Here is a 20,134-nt window from a genome sequence, read left to right as displayed (position 1 = left end):
GCAATATAATCCGTTCTGGAAGATGGGATTAGCTGGAGCCAATGCAGCTTTCAATTTGGTCTCTCACACATATAGTTCAAACAAAATTTCTAACTCATGTTCTGGAAGCCCAACAAGGAATTCTGAAGGCAGAGCTGTATTTCAGTATTCATGTTTTCCTGTAATCCCGTTTAATAGTTCAGAATTTCATAAAATTATTATGGAAAATTTTTTGTACTGCCAATAGCTAGGTTTTTGGACCATTGGCAGAAAGTTCTGTCATATGATGGGGGTAATACTTGTCCATTCTCTAGCAGTTTAGCAATCTACCATGTTTGTTCACCTTATACGAATTAAACCAACCACGTGAAAATTTACTTCGGCCTATTTTATGTTTCTAGCACTACTCTAATTATAAAAAATGAAAGGTTACACAGGCAATGATCATGGGAAGATACGTTGTGCCTCAAAATATAACCAAGTTTAGTTTGTTTCACAGTTCTATCTAACCAGAGCAGTTATAGTTACTTGATTTGGAAACCATATATATGTCAAAGGACTGTGGGGTATAAAAATTCCCTAAATATAACAGCTCAGATCCACCTAAGCATTTATGCAGCTGGAAGGATTTTAACCCACTGAGTGCAACTTCCTCGTCTCCTTCCTGCTGCTGCGGCCCAAAATGCTGCCAGCAACTGCATTTTGGGACATTTTGAGCTGCTGTGTGAGAGAGGAGGAGCAAAAATCACATTCTGTAGGCAGAAATCGCTCTTCTGAATAAACAGTGTAGTGCATCCCAGCCTAAGTTTGTTATGAAAGATGTTTTCTAAATGTGTTGAAAATGTATTTGTTTGTGTCTTTCTCCTCCTAGTATTTAAGGAAAAACCGAAATATCCTCCAAGTCAGTCTCAGGCTGCTCTTTGTGAAGCGTCTCCAGAAGATTACTCCTATAAACAATCAATAATCAACCTCTTCAGAAACATTCCTTTTGTTCTTTTGCTGATTAGTTACGGTGAGTGTTCCAACAACTTCTTGTTAAATTGTCTGGTACAATGTGGTTCAGTTGCCATAAAAGATCCTGGTTGGCCACTGTGTGAACAGACTGCTGGACTTGATGGGCCTTGGTCTGATCCAGCAGGCCTTTCTTATGTTCTTATCTCTGACCCTAATAAATACTAGTATTTGGAGGTAAATTATGCCTATGATGTGTTATTATTGCAAAGTAGGCTAAAGAGCAGTTCAGCTGGTGGAAGAACATGATTTTGCTCAATTGTGCCTGTGAGGTTCCCCTGTTCCCTAGCATTAGCTTTTCAGGCGTGACAAGTGGCTGTTGGAGAAGGGGGAAAGAGGACTCATTCTGCAGGTAACTTTGCATTTGCAATTTATAAGATTTTCCCAGTTTTCCCCTCCTTGCTACAGTGCCTCATGACATTCTGTCCATAAGGGTACCCTGACCTCAGGATTTTTTTTGGAGGGGGGGAAGTAATCAGGAAAAGGAGAAGCTATGGAAGATATGTGTCTGTGAATATTCTGTTCATATTGTAGGATCTAACCCAAAGGTATCGTGCCTCTAAAATCTATTCAGTCTTTCAGGAATGCTAACTATGTAATTGATATCGTTTTCTATTTAAAACTGAGAAAGTAAAGTAACGGAATAGTACACGCGTTACTGCATTTTTTCCTCTAGTAAATGTGCATAATCCCGTTCTGCCAGATAAGTTTATTGATGCTTTCATGTATTGCTTCTAAAAACATTAATTGTGCTGTCTCTCACCATTATGTGAGTTAAAAATTGGCTAGTAACCTGGTGACAAGAAATAATCCTCCTATCTTTAATAAAATGGCAAGTTGTTTTTCTTCACAAAACTTAACCTGGTCTTTTTGTCAGGGCTGAAGTGTGAATCATAAATGTGGACAATAGAGATGAGACACACACACAAAGAGATGCATTATTTCTTAATATGCATTTCAAGCCAATAAGCCTGCTGGGTTTTTTGTGTTTCTGTTCTGATCAGTCTTGTCTGATTTCATTTCACTAATCATAGCAACGCATTTAATAGTCATATTTCTCACTGCAGGAATTATGACTGGGGCATTTTATTCAGTCTCAACTCTACTGAATCAAATGATACTATATTATTATAAGGTAAGTTTATCTAGATTTTTGTTTTTGTTTTTTGTTGAACGATTTCTCATTCAGAGGCAGTGTGTTTAGGTTTTTGTAGAATGGGGGAGGGGAATCCCTGATGCCTTGGCTATGCATGCATCATTGTGAGGAAACTTATCCTGTCCAACATTTAGTGCTATATGGCAACAGATTCTCATTCTGACATTGCATCTTTCTGTAGACAGAATGTTTGTACTGGCCCTGTTATGTTCATGCCCAGTTAGTGAGAGATTGGTATGTGTTGAAGCTAAGGTGTCATGTATCCTTTGTGAGTGACGTTGCCAGATAAGCACATCTGATCTTCAAAAAAAAAAAAAAAAAGCAAAGAAAGAAAGGAAAAAAAGCGCCTGCTTTGGGTTCCCCCCCACCCCCGGAACCATTTGTCTTATTTGACAGAACTGTTCTGTTGGGTAATTCAATGCTTCTTAAAATGAGCCACTCACAAGCCTAGTTTAATTACGGTATGTCCAGATCCATTTTTAAAAGTCTTAACTTCTATTTGAAAAATGTAATGAATGTGTAAATCTGCTTTGAGGCAACATCCTGATAGAAATTCTACTAATGCAAAATGTAGTTGGTCCTTGGAGAAGCACTGAACAAGCAGTCTATCTTTAGACTTCCAGGAACCATCTATAGATCCACTGAATTCTGAGACTTGAATAGCCTCAACTCACCTTTTGGCGCTTTCAGAGTGTGTTGGTTGTGTCATTTTGTTTATGATTGTCTGTTTTATTTAGTACTCTGAATACAGGGAAGGGCAATGTAAATATTACAAGTTTAAAATAGGCATTAGTAGAAAGAAGTTTTAATAGTATATTAATATGATCTAGAACTCTGATTTTAAATGGCTGGATTGTTAGCTTAAAGTCAGTCCACTAAAGAGAATACAATTAATAAACAAACAACACATTAGTTTGCTAATGTTACAAAACATAATGTTACAAAACTAATAAACAACACATTAGTTTGCTAAAGTTACAAAATATATTGCCGCCAAAGGGAGGATAACATTGAGATTAAAATAATACCAGATGCCACATGCAGCTAGAAAAACAGCAGTCAATACTTATTTAGAAAAAAAGATATGTTGCTTCTCTAGGGAACAGAAAAACAGCTTAAAACATTTATCAGTCTAAAATAATTCTCATGAAACAATCCCCAGGCTAGAAGTACACTGTAAAAACAATTTTTTAAAGGTCAACCCCTTGATTAAAAGTTTGGGTAAGAAGAGACATTTCGGCCTGGCATCGAAGAGAATAGGGTAGGTGCCAGACAAGCCTGAAGGGGAAGGGTATTCCACAGGTGAGGTGCCACCACAGAAAAAGCTCTGTCTCTGGTTGCCACTTGCCTCATTTCTGCAGGGGGGCATAGAGAGCAAAAATTTTGAGAAGGATGTTAACTAACAGTAACAGTAAACTGTACCTTTATTGGCATTAACAATAGGACAGTGATGGCGAACCTTTTAGAGACCGAGTGCCAAAACTGCAACCAAAACCCCACTTATTTATCGCCGAGTGCCAATGCGGCAATGTAACCTGAATACCACCCCCAGAGGGGGCCCAGAGGGAGAGGCTAGGGTTACCAAGTTCCTCTTCGCCATGAGTGGGAGGTTTTTGGGGTGGCGCCTGAGGAGGGCGGGGTTTGGGGAAGGACTTCAGTGCCATAGAGTCCAATTGCCAAAGTGGCAATTTTTTCCAGGGGAACTGATCTCTATTGGTTGGAGATCACCTGTAATAGCAGATCTCCAGCTAGTACCTGGAGATTGGCAACTAGTTCCTTAGTGTTTTCTCTCTACATATCAAGACAAATGGAAAGCTGTTTGGAGGATAGCTTGTGGGCACTTCAAAGGTGGAATAGGACTGCACGCCCCTCCGCCCGCACAGACCCAGAGGGTGCCGGAGAAGCTGCTGGAGGGAAAGAAGGAAGGAAGGAAGGAAGGAAAGAAGGGAAGGGAGGGGGAAAGGGAAGGGAGGGAGAGAAAGAAAGAAAAAGAGAGAGAAAGGGAGAAAGAAATGGAGCAAGGGAGAGAAAGAAAAGGACAAAGGGAGACAGAAAAAGAAAGAGGCCATTTATACATGGAAGGTTTTGCCTTGGATTTGCCACTCGGTGGGGCGCGGCGGCAGGCTTGTGAGAGGCGAGCAGGGTGGGGCAGAGGGCGCCTCCTTCACACCCACCGACCAGCCATGCCCCTCCGCCCGCACAGGCCCAGAGGGCGCCGGAGAAGCCGCCGGCCATGCCGAGTGTGAGCGCTCAGCTTCTGTTCCCCGCTCTCCCACCCGCCTGGCTGGCCGCGCACGCTCCAGCGGCGGCAATGACGGCAGCTTCTGTGGGAGAGTCCGGGGGCCACTGCCAATGATGTCGGAGGTTCCCCACCCCTGGGCTACAGCCTCCCCCATCCGGGGTGGGGCAGAGCCGGAAAGGCCAGCGGCTTGGAGGAACCGTGAGTGCCGGCAGAAAGGGCTACGCGTGCCGGAAGTGGCACCCGTGCCATAGGTTCGCCAACACGGCAATAGGATGTTAACTAGTGGGTTGGGCAGTATGTAGGGTTGCCAGGTGCCTGTTGGTGGTGGGCGACCCCCTGGCAATTTACCCTCTGCCCGCCGACCACCGGAGGGTTGGTGGGCAAACGTGCACGCACGCGTACATACTGCACGCATCACTTCCGGTTTACAACCGGACATTCCGCCTCACGAAGGGCCTTATACCTCTTAGTTTGAGTGATAAAGGGCCACTTTACAACTCAAAGAGGTAAAGGCCCTTAGCGGGGCAGAACCTCCGGTTCTAAACCGGAAGTGATGCTCGTCTGTTGGAGTGCTCATGCGTGCGCAAGCACATGCACTTTATGAATACAGCCTCCCGCCGTAGGAGAGGAGGGACCTGGCAACCCTAGCAGTATTGGAGGAAATGGTACTTCAAATATCTAGGCACTGAGCCATTTAAGGCCTTAAAGATAAAATAAAATGAGTAAATAAAAGCTCAAAGTGACATTACATTTTCCTCATATTAGATCGGGGTCCCCAGCAAGGTAGGCACGAGCACCATGGCGCCCACCAACACCTTTCCTAGTACCTGAAAAGTAAGTTGGTGGGGCCAGGTAGGGCTTTTGCACAGCAAGGTTTATTATTAGCCACTGAAGATTTGATTGGCTGTGCAGATTTTTTTTAAAATGTCGCTTTGGCAGCAGCTGCCACCACAGCACTAGGATTTTCACTGTGTGACTGAAGGTAAGCTGTGGCAGCCATTTTGTGGCTGCACCCACCATACTGTGTCAGACTTACAAAGGTCCTTGTGGGCTCAAAAAGATTTGGGCCCCCTGTATTAGATTATGGAGAGCAAGGGATAAGACCTTATTGTTCAGCAGTTGACCATTCTAAAAAGGTATAAAGAGCAGTTCATCATTAACAGGTTTTCACTAAAATTCTTCTCTTTTGGTTTAATGTTATTGCTGATAATCCCAAATCCTGCAAAACCCTTTTGAGATTGGAGGAGTAATATGTGTTTTCCAGAAATGGTCAGTGATGGTTTGTGCTACTCTTAACACTGCAGGCTGCCTTTCTGTTGAGATCCAGATATACCCCAATAAACAGCTAATTGAAATCCACTGCCCTGTGGTTAATTAGCGCCACTGCCTGCTGTTAGCACTGTTTCTGTTACTGGGAATCTAAGCCCTTTTCAGTCATCATGTTTCTGGGGCTCCTGCCTTGGTACAGGGAGAGTGCGCTGCATGTGTTCCTCTTAATACTTGCGGTTGCCATTTTTTATGGAGTATGACAACATGCATTATTTCAGGCTTCAGTGTGCATGATCAAAAGGCCTGTTGCGGCTATGCATTTGCACATCCCACAGCTTGAAAATACTCGTGTTGCCATATTCCCACAACATGTTGATCATGTGTATCAGGAGAATTACGAGGAGTAGGAGTGTGCACTTCAAAATCCTTGTGTTTAAATTTTGAGTCATGTTTTTCTGCAAGACATGCTTTATTATACTGAAATATTGAAGGCTGGGGGGTCATTTTAAGACTTATTTTCTGGCACAGTTTTTGAGTTCCAGAATTTTGGCACCTGAAAAGCATGTCCTTTAAAGAAAAGGTCCTGCCTGAAATTAAAATGGAAATTTTTTGAAGTAAATCTCTCTCCCACCACTGGCAAGAATGGGGAAGGAGAGGGAGCAAGCTAGTACCTGCAAACAGCTGTTAGATGGTGTCTTGCCTCTTTAAAATTTAAAGAGACAAGACCCAATTAACCGCTGATAGTCACGCTACCACCCTCATGGGCCATACAGTTTTTAAAAATTGAAAATGGAAGGAAGCAGCCACAGGACTTGCCTTGCTGGCTGGGACTGTGGTGCAGCAACTGGCCCTTCGCATGAGAGCCCTGTTGAGAACGGCTGCTGGGCCCGCCAGCATCCCTGTGAGGCTTGGTCCGGTGCCACGGGAATCACAGGTGCTCTGGAAGGCTTTGTGAGGCTCTGGAGTCTCCCAAACGCTCCCTTGAGTCTCACAGCGCTGGCCTAAACCTCACAGAAATGCAGTCAGGCTTGGCAGCCATTCTTCACCGGCTGTCGGCATCCAGATGGGCTCTTCTGCATGAAGAGCGAGTGACTGTGAAGCCAACCTAGCCGGCAAACAAAGTCCTGTGGCTGCTGCATTTCCTTTTCATTAACAACAAAACAAAACCCTGAAAAGCCATGGGGGGTGTTTAGTATGGCTATCAACTGATCAGCTTGTTCTCTCTCCCACCCTCCCCACTTGCTGAAACACTGATGAAATCCCAGGAGATAGTTTTTTGTTACTTCCAGGAGCTTTTTTTTTTTTTTTTGGTTCTGATATAACCGAGCTGAAAAGGTTAATTTTAGGTATATTTTTGGCTCAGGCATAAGCAGATGCACGCCACTAATGAGTAGTGCTGTCTTGGCACATGAGGTAGGAGTGCCAGAAATGCTAACAACTGGAAAAGGATCTAGTCAACGAAAGAAACACCTTTCCAGTTCAGCCTACTCCATCTTTGACAAGATCCAGTGATGTTTTGCCATGTTATGTGTTTAGCTTCCTTGGCAGCCAAAACTGACTCCTAAAGCAACTCACAGGAATAAAACCCTAATGAAATGATCATTGTAGTTCAGTTTACATGTTCCTGGGGGAGGAGATTTCCAGCTGCACTGCATCTAAGCATGATGCTTGGTGTTTGGGGGCTTTGTACTTTCCCTCTGATAGCTTCATAAATGGCAGTTGGAAGCTTGAAGGAGAGAAGGCGTTCAGAGTCCCCGTTTATTCCATAGTTTACATTTTTTCCAGTAGAAAACATACCGGTTTTATTGGTGAACTAGTATTTGCATGGTAGTCTAACTCATCTCTTCCAAACTTCCAAAATTATTACTATTAGTGGTAAAGTGGCTGACCCCCCCCCCCATAACAGTAGAACCAAGCCACTTACAGGAAACCTAGGAGTTTGTACATATTTTTAATGGAAAAGGGGAGCGGGGGAAATTAGTCTGCTCAAACATTTGTAGAGTTTTGGCAGGGTAGATTATAGGACGGGTGGGGAATTTCCAATTGTTTCTCTTCCCTCAGTTCCTCAAGGTATCCCAACTGCTTCCTAACTAGTTACTGTTGTGTTAATTTTTGCATCACTTGCACAGGTCATGTATTTCTCATTCTTTTTCTGTATCTTATTGATTAAAGTATCTGGCTTATCTATGTTTTAAATTCTGTATACTTTGAATGTCCACAAATACTTCACAGTTGGCTACAAATGTCATGGCTACACATTTCATGTTTGTTTAGTTTCTGAGTTGGGTATGAATGTGTGGGTGTAAAAAGTTTAGTAACTCTAGTAAAGGGAGCTTATAAATACTTCCATAATTATCTTATTCTAAGGGACAAGAAGTGAATGCTGGGAGAATTGGCCTGACACTTGTGATAGCTGGAATGGTGGGTTCAATTATTTGTGGTTTTTGGCTGGATTACACCAAAACATACAAGTGAGTAAAAACACAAATTGTAAAGTTTAATTCTGCTACTTGCTATATTTACAAGGTAAGGGGTTAAGTGGATTGGGCAGCAAATAAAATGCAGTTCTGGTAAATTGCCCAATAACATGCTGCAGGTTTCAAAGAATTCCTTAATCACTTCACCACTGTGGGGTGTGTAAGATTTTAATTAATTTAATTTTAGCATATTGGAAATATAATATAACATTTATATTTGTAAGCTGTAGTTACTTATATAAGCCAGCAGAAAGCAGTATTGTTTAATTTGAACTGAACAAAGCAGGGTGGTTTTTCGTATCTGGAACAGCGTGGTATAGAACAACAACATGTGATCATGAAGATGAGATCATAACTGGGATGGACTTAGAAGGAGGATGGCTCTTGCAAACAAAAGGTCTGAAGGAGTATAAAATATGGAGAAATGGGCGGGGTTTGTTAGGAGACTTTCACTTTTTGAAGCCGAAGGGCTGAAATTCTCTCCTCTTTTGCCTGGCAAAATAAAAAGCTTTTTTCTTCCCTTGCTTCTTAAACCTGGCGTCGTCTCTGCTTCATGGTAATAAAATCTGGCCAGAGAAGAGAGTGTATTTTCATCCAACACCACTATTGCTGGTGTGGCAATATAGGCCCATTGACTGCAGGCTGAGCAGGCTGAGAGGAAGGGATGTGTAAACGTGAGAAGTTCATTGAATTTGCAAAATGTGCAATCTGAGCTGGCTTTCTAAACATTTTTCTAAGGGAAAGTAACATTGAAGTGTTCAGCCCATTGAACACCTGGTATCTGGAAAGAAGCCTTTGATGTTGGCCCTTAGGATGTGGAAATTTGTTTACTAGCCCTTAGCAGGAAGTTGAGGCTTGAGGAAAGCAACTACCTCTGCTACTTGTTAACTTTGGGGGCTAGAACTGAATTTGCAGTAAGGTTAGCACTATCTGGCGAGAGTTCAAGAATGCTCTGTGCCTAACAATGCAAGTAGTTTTTGGACAAGGAAACCAGTGACAGTTTCTTGTTGATTGGTACTCTACACCTGTATTTGAACTTCATAAAGTACTTAAAAACTACAAATATAACAAAAGAAATAATTCTGATGAAAGCTGTATTTTATGAAATTGTGCTTTCTGTATTTGTACATTTTAGGCAGACTACATTAATTGTATACATCCTCTCATTTGTTGGGATGGTTGCGTTTACATTTACCTTGGACTGTGGACACCTTAAAGTGGTATTTGTGACTGGTGGAGTGCTTGGGTAAGGATGCACAAAAAAATCTTCATATATTATGCTAGTTACTACATCAGGATGTCTTAATCGAGGTCTTATTATAGTAACTTTGCAATACTTTATGGTTTTAAATTTTCTTACGGAGGAGGCTTTTTTCAAGCATAGCTTTTAAGAAGTAGCTCTTGAAACTGGTGGATATAATTGGAAAATGTACTGTAGATAAACGTAAGAAGAGCCCTGCTGGATCTGACGAATGGCCTGTCTAATTCAGCACCCCATTTGCCACAGGGGCTGACCAGCTGCCTCAAATGGTCCCCAATTTGGTTACAGAGACTAAAGCTTCCCAGTACCAGAGGTTCACTCAGTCATCCTGACTGATAGCCTTCAGTGGTCCCTTTGGCAGTGATCACATCCCATATTCCACAGTTTAATTATATATTTTGTGAAGTACTTTCCATTGCTTATCCTAAATTAGTCAGGTCATCAATGTCATTGGGTGCCCCTGAATTTTAGTGCTTTGGGAGAGGGAGAAAGTTCCTTTTATCCACTTTGTTCATACTGTGCGTAATTTTATAAAACTCCATATCATATTTCTTTACCCTGTGTTCATTTCCCCCCTTTCCTAATAATCCTTAGCAAAAACTACCTCCTTTCATTTTTGCCAACATTGTGTACATGTATTCATTGTGTGGAGTGCCTAAAATATTTGTTTCACTTGCCTTACTGTCAATTTGGAATTGCTCTACCCGAGTTTGTGCTCGTTCTTGTTTTCCTAGTTTGGGCAAGACTTCACTTCTTAAAGGAAGTCTCATGTATTTTACAGCTTCCTTGAATTTCTGTTTGACCATACTGGTGGCCTCTTAGATTAAAATAAGTACTTTCAATATGATTATAAATTACAAGGGGAGTCATTGCTTTGACAGTCTTCATAACAACTGCTAATTTGACCTTTCAATTTGTATGGCAGCTTCTTCATGACTGGTTACCTCCCACTTGGTTTTGAATTTGCTGCAGAAATTACATACCCAGAGTCAGAAGGCACTTCATCAGGACTTCTGAATGCTTCAGCACAGGTAAACGAGTGAACGTTTTACAAAACCCAGCTACTACAATACTTGGTTCTGAACTTGGGGTAGAATATTCCTATTTTCTTAGAAATCTTGTAGATGTATGACTTATCTGCTGTTCAACATAATGAGATAAAACTTAAATGTAGGACTTTTTGAAACTAACAGGCAGCTCATTGTTACAGCATCCACTCTGAAACCACATGAGTGCTATTGGAAGTTGTGCAAGCACAGTTTGATAACAGTTTTGAAAGGGGCCAAATATTCCATCAAGCAGTGGAACAAATAATGTGGAGGCACTAATAAACCAGTTCAGCATTCAGTCATGGTTTTAGTGTGGGGATTCCATTATAAACCTACTAATAAGGTGTAGAAAACAAGTCCTTGTGTGACGCTTGGTAGTGCAACTGTGGTGTTTACACATGGGATGTCAGCAGTTAGAATACATCAGACAGGCAGCCCAAACTCGTTCCAAGAGTTTGGGCTGCCTGTCTGATGTATTCTAACTGCTGACATCCCATGGGTAAACACCACAGTTGCACTACCAATTATCTGTGATAATTTGCTGCCCTGTAGACAACGACAGGTATTCTGGATGTGAAATAATATGATTATTTTTCATAATTAATTACAGATATTTGGGATTATTTTTACACTGATTCAAGGAACACTTACAAGTCATTACAACCCGCGTGCAGGAAACATTTTTCTCTGTGCCTGGATGTTTGTAGGCATCATTTTAACAGGTAACCCATTGATTCATCTCTGAACTTTTTTTGTTCTTTACTGTAATAATAATGTGTATCCCCCCCTCCAGGTTTGGACAGTATCTAATTAAAGGCTAATTTGTTACTGAAGTGCCATATTGTCTTATAGAGTCCAATGAAGACAACTAGGAGGAGGTTAAAAAGAGCAACAGTTCTTTATTTAGCTAAACACACACCTGGGGGTGAAATAACCCACAAATAAGATGCAGAGTTACTCACCCGAGAAACAAAGGAAAGTCAGTATCATTTATGCATTTGCATGGGGCAGGCCCATGGCTGCTGACAAACAGATTGATACACAAAAGCACCAATGCACATTAAGTGTCTACTTCACTCTAATTAGCATAACCTATAGATATTGGCCGAAGGCGTCACTTAGTGAGTGCCTGATCTTGTGAGCTCGGTAACCAGAAACCACATTCCTGAAGATGAACGTAATTCAGAGCTCTCTACTGGTGAGAGGCTGTACCAAGCACAGAGAGCATGATTTGTTGGTTCATGGCTCCCAGATGCCAACTTCCCAAAGCTTCCATGTGTGTGCGTATGAATACATAGTGTTCTAAACCAGCCCTTATATCTGGGCATTACATTTCCCCCCTTTTTCTTGTTACTTTTAAATTATTTTAAAGTGCGGGAGTGTGAGGGGGCTAGGGGTCCAGAAGGCGCACAAACTCCCTTGGGTTCAGTGCGCGTTGGATCAGCAGGTTAATAGAACAATTGATGCTGAGAGCAACTGCAGGCATGAGAGTTTAAGCTAAAGTGTCAATATATATAGAACCTGAGGGCAGGCACTGTAGGCAGCAACAGACAATAAAACAAAAAGGATCATTAAGCAATAAACAACCTTCTATGAAGACATATTAACAACTCCCCACAAATCCCCAGTTTGTACTTGGCATACATTATGAAACACTTGCACCTGTAATATTGTCCATTTAGAATATCAAACCGAATGTCCTGGTTATGATGATTAGAAAACCATTTCTCTTGATATCCCCACAAGCTCTTTAGTGCACCTGTGGTGATGGATTCAGTTCAATAGTCACTTGTTGATAACACAGGGCTGACAGGCACATGACCTTGTAGATGTGGGCAAGGTCCATATAATTAGTCTCTTGATGTATAGTCTGAAAGATGGAGATGTGTAGGCAAAGTCCGTATTAAAATCCAACACAATCTTAGTGTTTCCACAAACTTTTAAAACAAAACGTAGTCCTTTTGTAACTGTCAGTGTCAATCACCTCCAGAAATCACATTGGAAACACTCAGGAAAGGGCACCCCTTGTCCAGAGGTGCTGTGTTCCCTCTCTGCAGAACAAAGTGAGGGTTTAGGCCCTGAGATTTTTATTGTTGATTCAGCATCAGGCATTTGGGATACCTTTTCCACATGATTAGCATGTTCCCACGCTGTCTTTTCTGCGACTAACCGCTGTAAAAGATATTTGAGCAGTACCTAGAACATTTGCTCTGCTTCAGTTGTAGGCCATCAGCTCCGCAGAGTTCCTGGATCAGTACCCATACATAGTGTTCTAAACCAGCCCTTATATCTGGGCATTACATTACTTGGGTCTGTCTACCTCAAATGATTGAGAGGGAGGAAAAAATTACTCATAGGTAGGCTGAAAACATTGTCAATCATGCTGAAAGGGCAGGAAGTAAAAATTAAGTTTTAGGAATTCTGGCAGGTATCAAAAGAATTATGCCAGTAAGGAAAATGAAACATTTCTTTGTCTGATGGCTGCTGGATACTGTACTATTTAAGAAAGCAAAGTCAAGTACTATTCGAGGGAGTATGGGCTGTAATTCTAAGCACACTTGAAAATATAACTCTTTGGGGATCATTTTGTTTTAAGTAGATGCATTTAGGATTTTAAGGATTTAAAAGTAGTGAGTTTGACCAGCTGTCACATGAAGCACCAACAAGTTGTTCAGAACAGAAAGACTCCAGACCACCCATTGAGAGTGTAGTATCTACCCCCTTTTTTCTCCTCCTTATCTCCTCCAATGTAATAAACATCTTCTGGTATCCAGAACCATACTCCCCCCCACAATTATTGGTCTGAAGTTTCTCTGAACATTATTGCTTGTAGATTCAAAATGGCTAGTGTTAGCACTAGTACAGTCCTGAGCGCAAGTGTTTGCTACTGTGAATGTGTTGTAATTTATATGCTGTGTTTTGTTTTGTTTTAGCTTTTATCAAATCAGATTTGCGAAGACACAATGTGAATACAGGGATTATGAATGCTGACATTAAATCTGTAAGTAGTCTTTGCTGGCATAATTATTTACTAATACCTGATGCAGGACATAAGACTACTGAACACAACAGTAGTGTGGTTTTGGTTGCTCTGGCAGAGTAGCAGATTGCACTAAATTAAGCTTGCGCTAGTTAATGAAATGAAAAGAAATTTAAGTAACATTTTAGAATGTGTACTGTATTTCACTTGGAAGCTGGCATCCTCTTAGATCCCTTCATATGATGTTTCCTTTAAAAACATTAAATAAAATTACTTGTTGCTGTTATATTCGATAATGTGTCTCTCTCACACACAAAGCTGCTTTCTTTTGAATTAGTCCATTGGTCCAACCAAGTCAGTATTATCTACTCAGACTGGCAGCAGCTTTCTAGGGTCTCAGGGAGAGGTCTTTCCCATCACTTACTGTCTTGTCCTTTTAACTGGAGATGCTGGGGACTGAATCTTCTGCAGAGCAGAGGCTCTCCCACTGAGTCACAGCTCCTCCCCATATGTCTGATATGACTGCAATTTCCCCGCCTTTTCTCCTGAACTACTTTGCCAGCCTCAATGGAAGAAGTACCTCTGGTCATTGGAATGGAAGATAAGGATCATGTGGAGAACCTGCAATCTTAGACTTGTGTGTGTGATATCAGCACTAGTAGATCATTTCTCCTCCTGCTGCCCAAACCTATTCTTTTACTTTTGAATTCTTGACTCTAGCCTCCTGCTGTTGATTTTAAATCTTGCCTAGCATATTACACTTTTGTAGTCCAGTGATAAATGTGGTTCCTGAGCCACTGAGTGGTTCTTTGGCATGCCACATGCAGTTCTTCTGAGCACTGTTCCCCATGGCACCTGTTCCAGGAAAGTGGGCAATTTTGTTCAGAATTTGGGATAATTTTTTCACTACTATGGGCTCAAGATTAAACTAAGTTTTACTTTTAACACAACTTCATGATTATCATATTAAGGTGGTGGAGATGTAGAGATTCTGTATGTAGATGTATGCAGCTGAATGATGTAATGGTATGGGGCATACCACTGTTGAATGCCTGTTCATAAAACACAACTCCTTGCAATCAGATAACTTAACGTGGAGGGAGGTTCTAACCCACCCATTCTCCTGGAGAAGTGCAATAAAATTTGAAGGAACTTTTAATAGAGAAGGATTTATGTTTTTAACATCTGGTCTCATAAAGGCTTCTGGAGAGCTTGAAAGTTGACATGCTGTTTTCTGTCATAAGTCTGACTTGCCAGCCCTTCCCCTCATTCTAGATAACAAGGGCTGGCTATGCTTCAACAGTGGTGGGGAGAAACAACCCTACCTGCTCAGAGGTACTCTGCTAATTAAAACTGTTTTATTTTTTGTGTGTGTTGGGGTGATGTGCAGGGTATAAAATAGTCACTTAGCTCTTTTGGGTGATGGGCATTGCAGTTCGGCTCTGCATGATCCAGAGAGCAAGTATCACTGCTGTAATCCCTTTAGGCTAAGGCAGCAGACTCCAACATGATGCCCACCAATGTATTTCCTGGCACCTGTTTACTTCCTTGCTGCCCCACTGCCTGACCTCTTCCACGTTCCTTCCTTATTCATGTTTAAGTTCCTTGTAGTTTTGCCAGCTGCTTTGAAGTGCCCTGAAGGCAGTAGGAAGACGCAAAGGTTGCACTGGTGGCAATGGGGTTGGCCCTGGGGAAGGGGAATGCTTTCTAGCTGCCTTTCATGGTCCCGGCATTAACAGTGACTTAAAAGGTAATGGGGACCTGAGCTTACAGCATGGCTCATTTTGTCTTTGTTAGGGTTGTCTGTGAGCACTTGAAACCACTTAGCCACAGTAATAGCTCCACTGCCATCAGAAAGGAAGAGGGCGGGAAGTGGGATTCTTGCTATGGAAAGTAATTGAGAAGAGATGAGGGAGGGGAATGGAGGATGTAAGCTTAGCACTTGCCACAGCCAGAATACGCTCTCAAAATAAAATCCATTGTACACAGGTGTATAGACTCTCTAGTGTTAGGTTCACCTAACCCTATTGGAGTCCCTGATTCTACAAAGATTTGCAGACGGTAACCAAGGCCACCCACCACAATTTATTTTAATTGAATAAATATTAGTAAGTTTGGGCAATTAATATGATTACCGACAAGTTTTCCTGGCTCCCTTCAGAAATGAAAATCTTCAATTTTTCTTGAACGTTTAATTAAACTTAATTTAAAATGTGTACATATATGGGGAAGAAGACTGAGGAAAAATCCAGCACCAACTCTCCTCAGAAGGTACCCTCAAATATGTTTAAATGATAGTTGCCTCCCATCCTCAGAAAATTAAAAAAATAGTGGAAAGCCTCCATCGCAGCCACTTTCTGACGGCGCCCTCTGCCCTTTCCCAGAATTCTAAAAGTGCCTAGAGGCTCAACACTATGGCACAGAGTTGTGGAGCTCATCTTCATGATGCCATATGCAAGTGCAAATGGGGTCCACACAATGGAGCCATTATACAGACAGTCGAAATCTGAAATGTTTAAAAAGTAATGGTGATTTTTTTTAAAGTCCTAAATGGTTGAAGTTAAAGGAAGGGGGGAATCTCTAAAAAAAGGTCTCATGATGCTACATTGTGAGAGTGCAGCTACCATTCTGAGTGTGGCATAACAATCCCCCCAAAAAGAGTGCCAGGGCAGGCAAGAAGGAAGGCGACAATTGAGGGCTGTGACTGGGAAGAGAAACAGGCAACTTGCCAGGAGGAGGGGGAGGCTGCTGCGGTGGGGAGACATTAGGCAGAGGTAACCAGGGGAGCAGGATGTTAGTGGCACCGGCAGAATCACTGCTGCTGTGTGGGCAGGTGGGGAACAGAGGAAGAAGCAGCAGTGATGACTAGAGGACAGTAGCAGGGCACGCTTTCTGCTTCAAGCATTCTTAGCCTCTTGCTGCTGGGTGGCTGGGGGAGAGAGGCTTGGGACAGAAGCTGTCTGCTCCCAGCTTCATCTCTATCACTGGCCAGCTGGTCATAGAGGTATGGAGGGGGGGGGGAAGCAGGTCGGTTGCACTTTTTGTTCAGGCCAGTCCCAGCTCTCTCCCTACCCCCCGTCACAAGGCCGGCAGGGGGGAGCTTATCACAGTGGTGACCACTGGGAACAGCAAGGGAGGGGAGAATGGAGTTTCCACTCCCCTGTGAGCCTATGCAAGTCCTTGCTTGTGTGTATCTGTTAGTAGCGATGCTGACTGACAAAGTTTTGAGATGGAACGACTGGTGACTGAGCAGTAAAGATGCGGATGCTTGTGTTCTATGCAGTCTTAACAATTTTTAATTCAAAGAGGGAGAAGAAATTTTTCTAATATTTCTTGCCCGTTTCCACGAAACTTATTTATAAAGCTATGATTGGTATACCCTCCCAACGCCTTGAATCAGTTCCATTACAACTTTTAGTATGGTTGATTATAATCATCTATCGTTTTGATTTCCCACTCAGGTGTCTGCTGAGAGCCCTACAGAAAATGAACAGAGTAAAACTGCATCACAAAGCCCATCCTGCTCAAAAATTTGAGACTGAGATCCATGGACACTCACAAATGTCATGTTACACCAGGTGGAAGCAGCTTGATAAGTAATTGTGAGGACTTTATGCCTGAAAGTAATAAGGGATTCCAGTTACTGGTGATATTCTGCAGTGCTGCTTACATGTAAACTGCAGGTGAACACACATGAACACACAATCTATGGACAGCACATTTTAACTTTGCAATTATTATTTATAGTTTTAACCTTTTTTAAAAAAAGAAAGAAAGAAAAGCTTCACCAGCAGAGTCCCTGAATTTTGACATTCCATTTCTAGAAGCTGTGCACTTTGAGAAAAGACAGTAAAACAATTCAAATGCTATGGCACAGGGGCAAGAGGTTGTAATGAAAGTCGGCACAACTAGCTAATCTACAATTGGCATCCTTTATGTTGAAAGTGTGCACAGAACAGACTGGTATAAATGAAAGATGTGTGGTTTTCTTTTTACTGTAAATGTGATATTTTTAAATAGCTCCTTCTATAGGAGGAGGATTGCTTCTAGCTCAACACACAGTACACGAACAGGTTTTGAATGTCCAAACTGTGAACTGCATTTGTCATTTCTGTTGGCTTTGAAACAACTACAATTTCTGAGACCTCTTTGTTATCCAACCACAGATTATCTGCAGAAGCTCATGATATTTCTTGGAAATATATGACAGTTATGTAGTCTAGATATGTGAAGATAAAGGTTTTTTTTTTTTTTTTTTTTTTGAGTTCCAAGTCTCTTAGAGCTTCATCTATCCTGAATTTTTTGCTTGGATTTTAAGTGAGGGACAGGTATGTTTTGTAGTATGTGATTAGCTAAAACAAAAACAACCAAACACACACCATCTGCCTGTCTGCAGCTGTTTTCTCTTGTGTTCCTACTTGTGTGTTTAAGATATCAGTGCAATGTAGATGTAAGAAGGAAGAGAGGGGGAAAAGTGTAAGAGTATACACTGGGCTCTGTCAGATGATCAGGAGGCAAGCTGGTTTACAAGAATACTGTGCCTTTTCCTACTGAATCATGTAAAGCATGGCTGTTTAGGGTCTCATCTGTGCCCTCTTACTTTTTAAAGGAAAATGCTGTTGCACGTGTTCAGTCTGCTGTTTGCTGATTTGATGGAAACGTGCCCATGCTTGCTACCTGTCTGTGTGAAAATGTTAGTAGAAAATGTTTAAATGTGTTACTGTATCACTTGAATACAGCTTGCCGGGAAGTAAATACTGGTTAGCTTTAAATGGAAAGTCAAAATGCTGCTTTTGCTGAACCCACTGGTGCTGCTAGTCTGGTTCTTAAATACACCCAGAATATTTCAGAAACATTCCGACTTGCTGACCTTAGTAGGGAAGTAAGCCTTGTGACGGTATGTACATGTTACTTCTCTAACACCTTTGTTCAGTAATTCGAGGGTAAGAATCATTATTCAGACAAAGCCTGCTCGAGCCATGGGGGAAAGCGGGATAGAAATGTATGAATGAAGTACAACACTTTAAAATCAGTTCACTGGGAGAAATTCAAGCGCAAAACTGACAGTCCCATCAACATCGGTGGGAATTAAGTTCTTAACTTGAGCTGGATCATGATCCATAGCTTTGAAAAATGGAGGAATTAAAATGAAGAGGGAGATACTGAAACACATCCATTGTACAAAATGTGTTAGTATCTTACAGTATATTTTACAGCATAGATTTTAGTATTTACAATGGTAACCTGTCTCAGTCTCTCAGTAGGGTAAATGGTATAGCTATCCAGCATGCCAAGTATCCTGTTGACGGCAGTTTCCTTCATTATCTGGGAGAGAAAGTGATTATAGCCTTGCTGTTCCCTGTTAATATTGCCCTCATTTTTAAAAGTAGTAATCATTGTAACAAAATATATTAAGAGTACATATCAAGCAGAGCAGTTCTACCACTTTCCTGATACCATTTTGGACAGACTTGTAGCTTTAAAGAAAAGATTGGGTCAGGAGGTTGACCCAGATCATCCCATAGGGTATCTCTTAATTTGTATTATTTTTGTGATTGAAAACAAGGGGTCTCTTCCAGAGTTAGGCAGCTTACCAGCTCTAACATTTGTTAGAGGTATGTAATTGATATGAGAGTATTGCAGTGTTTTGAATTTGCTAGCATAGGGAAGAATGGCGAGCAGACACTTTAGAGGAACGAAATGAGCCTTGTTATTGTATAGATGAGGCAATTAAATCTGGTTTGTCACCGTAATAGACTGGGAACAAATTTTGTTTGTGGTGTCTGCATTACCAGAGTTGGGTTCTGCAGCTCCATAAAAGCATCCATAGAATTTTCTAGAGCTCTTGTCAACTAGGAAAATACATCCTCTATACGTACTCCAAAGTGCGACTCAGTTCTCTTATTCTGACTGCTATGAAAGCAGCTTCTCTGAGCCTTGTTTTTTTATTTTGTTATTTCTTTTGAATAGTTGGTTTTTAGCTTATTCGGCCATGTCCACATTTTGGGTTTTTCCAGGATAGAAATCTCAGGGAGAGGGTATGTTGCTCATTTTGGATAGATATAGTTAGTTACTGTTGTTTGTTTTGGAGAGGAACACTATGTAAAATATTGACTTAGATAGATGAATGTGACATAATTGTCTGGGACCCCCCCCCCCAAATCAGCTTTGAGCTCTAGTACTACTGCTCTGTTTTGCTAACTCTGTTGCACAATTGACTTCTGAGGATTAGCGCTAGCCTCTTGGTTGACACAGACCTCTAAATCCCAAAAGGACAGGCTTGCTGCTGGGACTGAGGTTCTTTAGATCCATTGTCTAATAACCTTCTGATGAGCCAAAGTGCCCCCCCCCAACTGAGAGTAAAGAAACATCCTTCAGACCCAAGCCCCATGCTGTTTACAGTTCTAGCCTTGGCTTCTACCTCTGAGGTCTCAGAATGTTATTATGTCTATAGCAGTTTCTACTGCTGTTTAGGTTTCGTGGTCTTGGCCACAGGACCCAACCAACCTAAACCTGTAGAATGCAGAAAGTGAAAATGGTGCTTATAACTGCCTCCTATTTTCACCTTATCCAGGATGGAAACCTATCAGTTTTCTGTCCAGGATCAAAAGATGGCAGCTAGCGTGTTTTCTGTCCCTCCTCATTCTGTCTCCACAGGGAAAAATATTTTTATTAAGGCAATAGCCACACCAAAAGACAAATGTGTTTCT

The 20,134-nt window shown here is 41.7% G+C and overlaps 1 protein-coding gene across 1 annotated transcript in view; it reads left to right on the top strand.

Moving 5' to 3' along the window:
- FLVCR1 (FLVCR heme transporter 1) overlaps positions 1-16,960 on the top strand; it is a 29,388-nt gene extending 12,428 nt beyond the window's left edge. Inside the window, exons 3-10 of the mRNA XM_056852448.1 lie at positions 851-991; positions 2,058-2,125; positions 8,025-8,128; positions 9,270-9,380; positions 10,321-10,426; positions 11,055-11,166; positions 13,378-13,445; positions 16,886-16,960. Coding sequence (XP_056708426.1) covers positions 851-991; positions 2,058-2,125; positions 8,025-8,128; positions 9,270-9,380; positions 10,321-10,426; positions 11,055-11,166; positions 13,378-13,445; positions 16,886-16,960 — 785 coding nt within the window. The remainder of the gene's footprint in view (positions 1-850; positions 992-2,057; positions 2,126-8,024; positions 8,129-9,269; positions 9,381-10,320; positions 10,427-11,054; positions 11,167-13,377; positions 13,446-16,885) is intronic.
- The last annotated feature ends 3,174 nt before the right edge of the window (positions 16,961-20,134 follow it).

This window comes from Euleptes europaea, chromosome 7 (genome assembly GCF_029931775.1).
Source record: "Euleptes europaea isolate rEulEur1 chromosome 7, rEulEur1.hap1, whole genome shotgun sequence".
NCBI classification, from domain to species: Eukaryota; Metazoa; Chordata; class Lepidosauria; order Squamata; family Sphaerodactylidae; genus Euleptes; species Euleptes europaea.
Note: the sequence above shows the minus strand (reverse complement) of the source record. Positions and strands in the feature narration are given on the sequence as shown.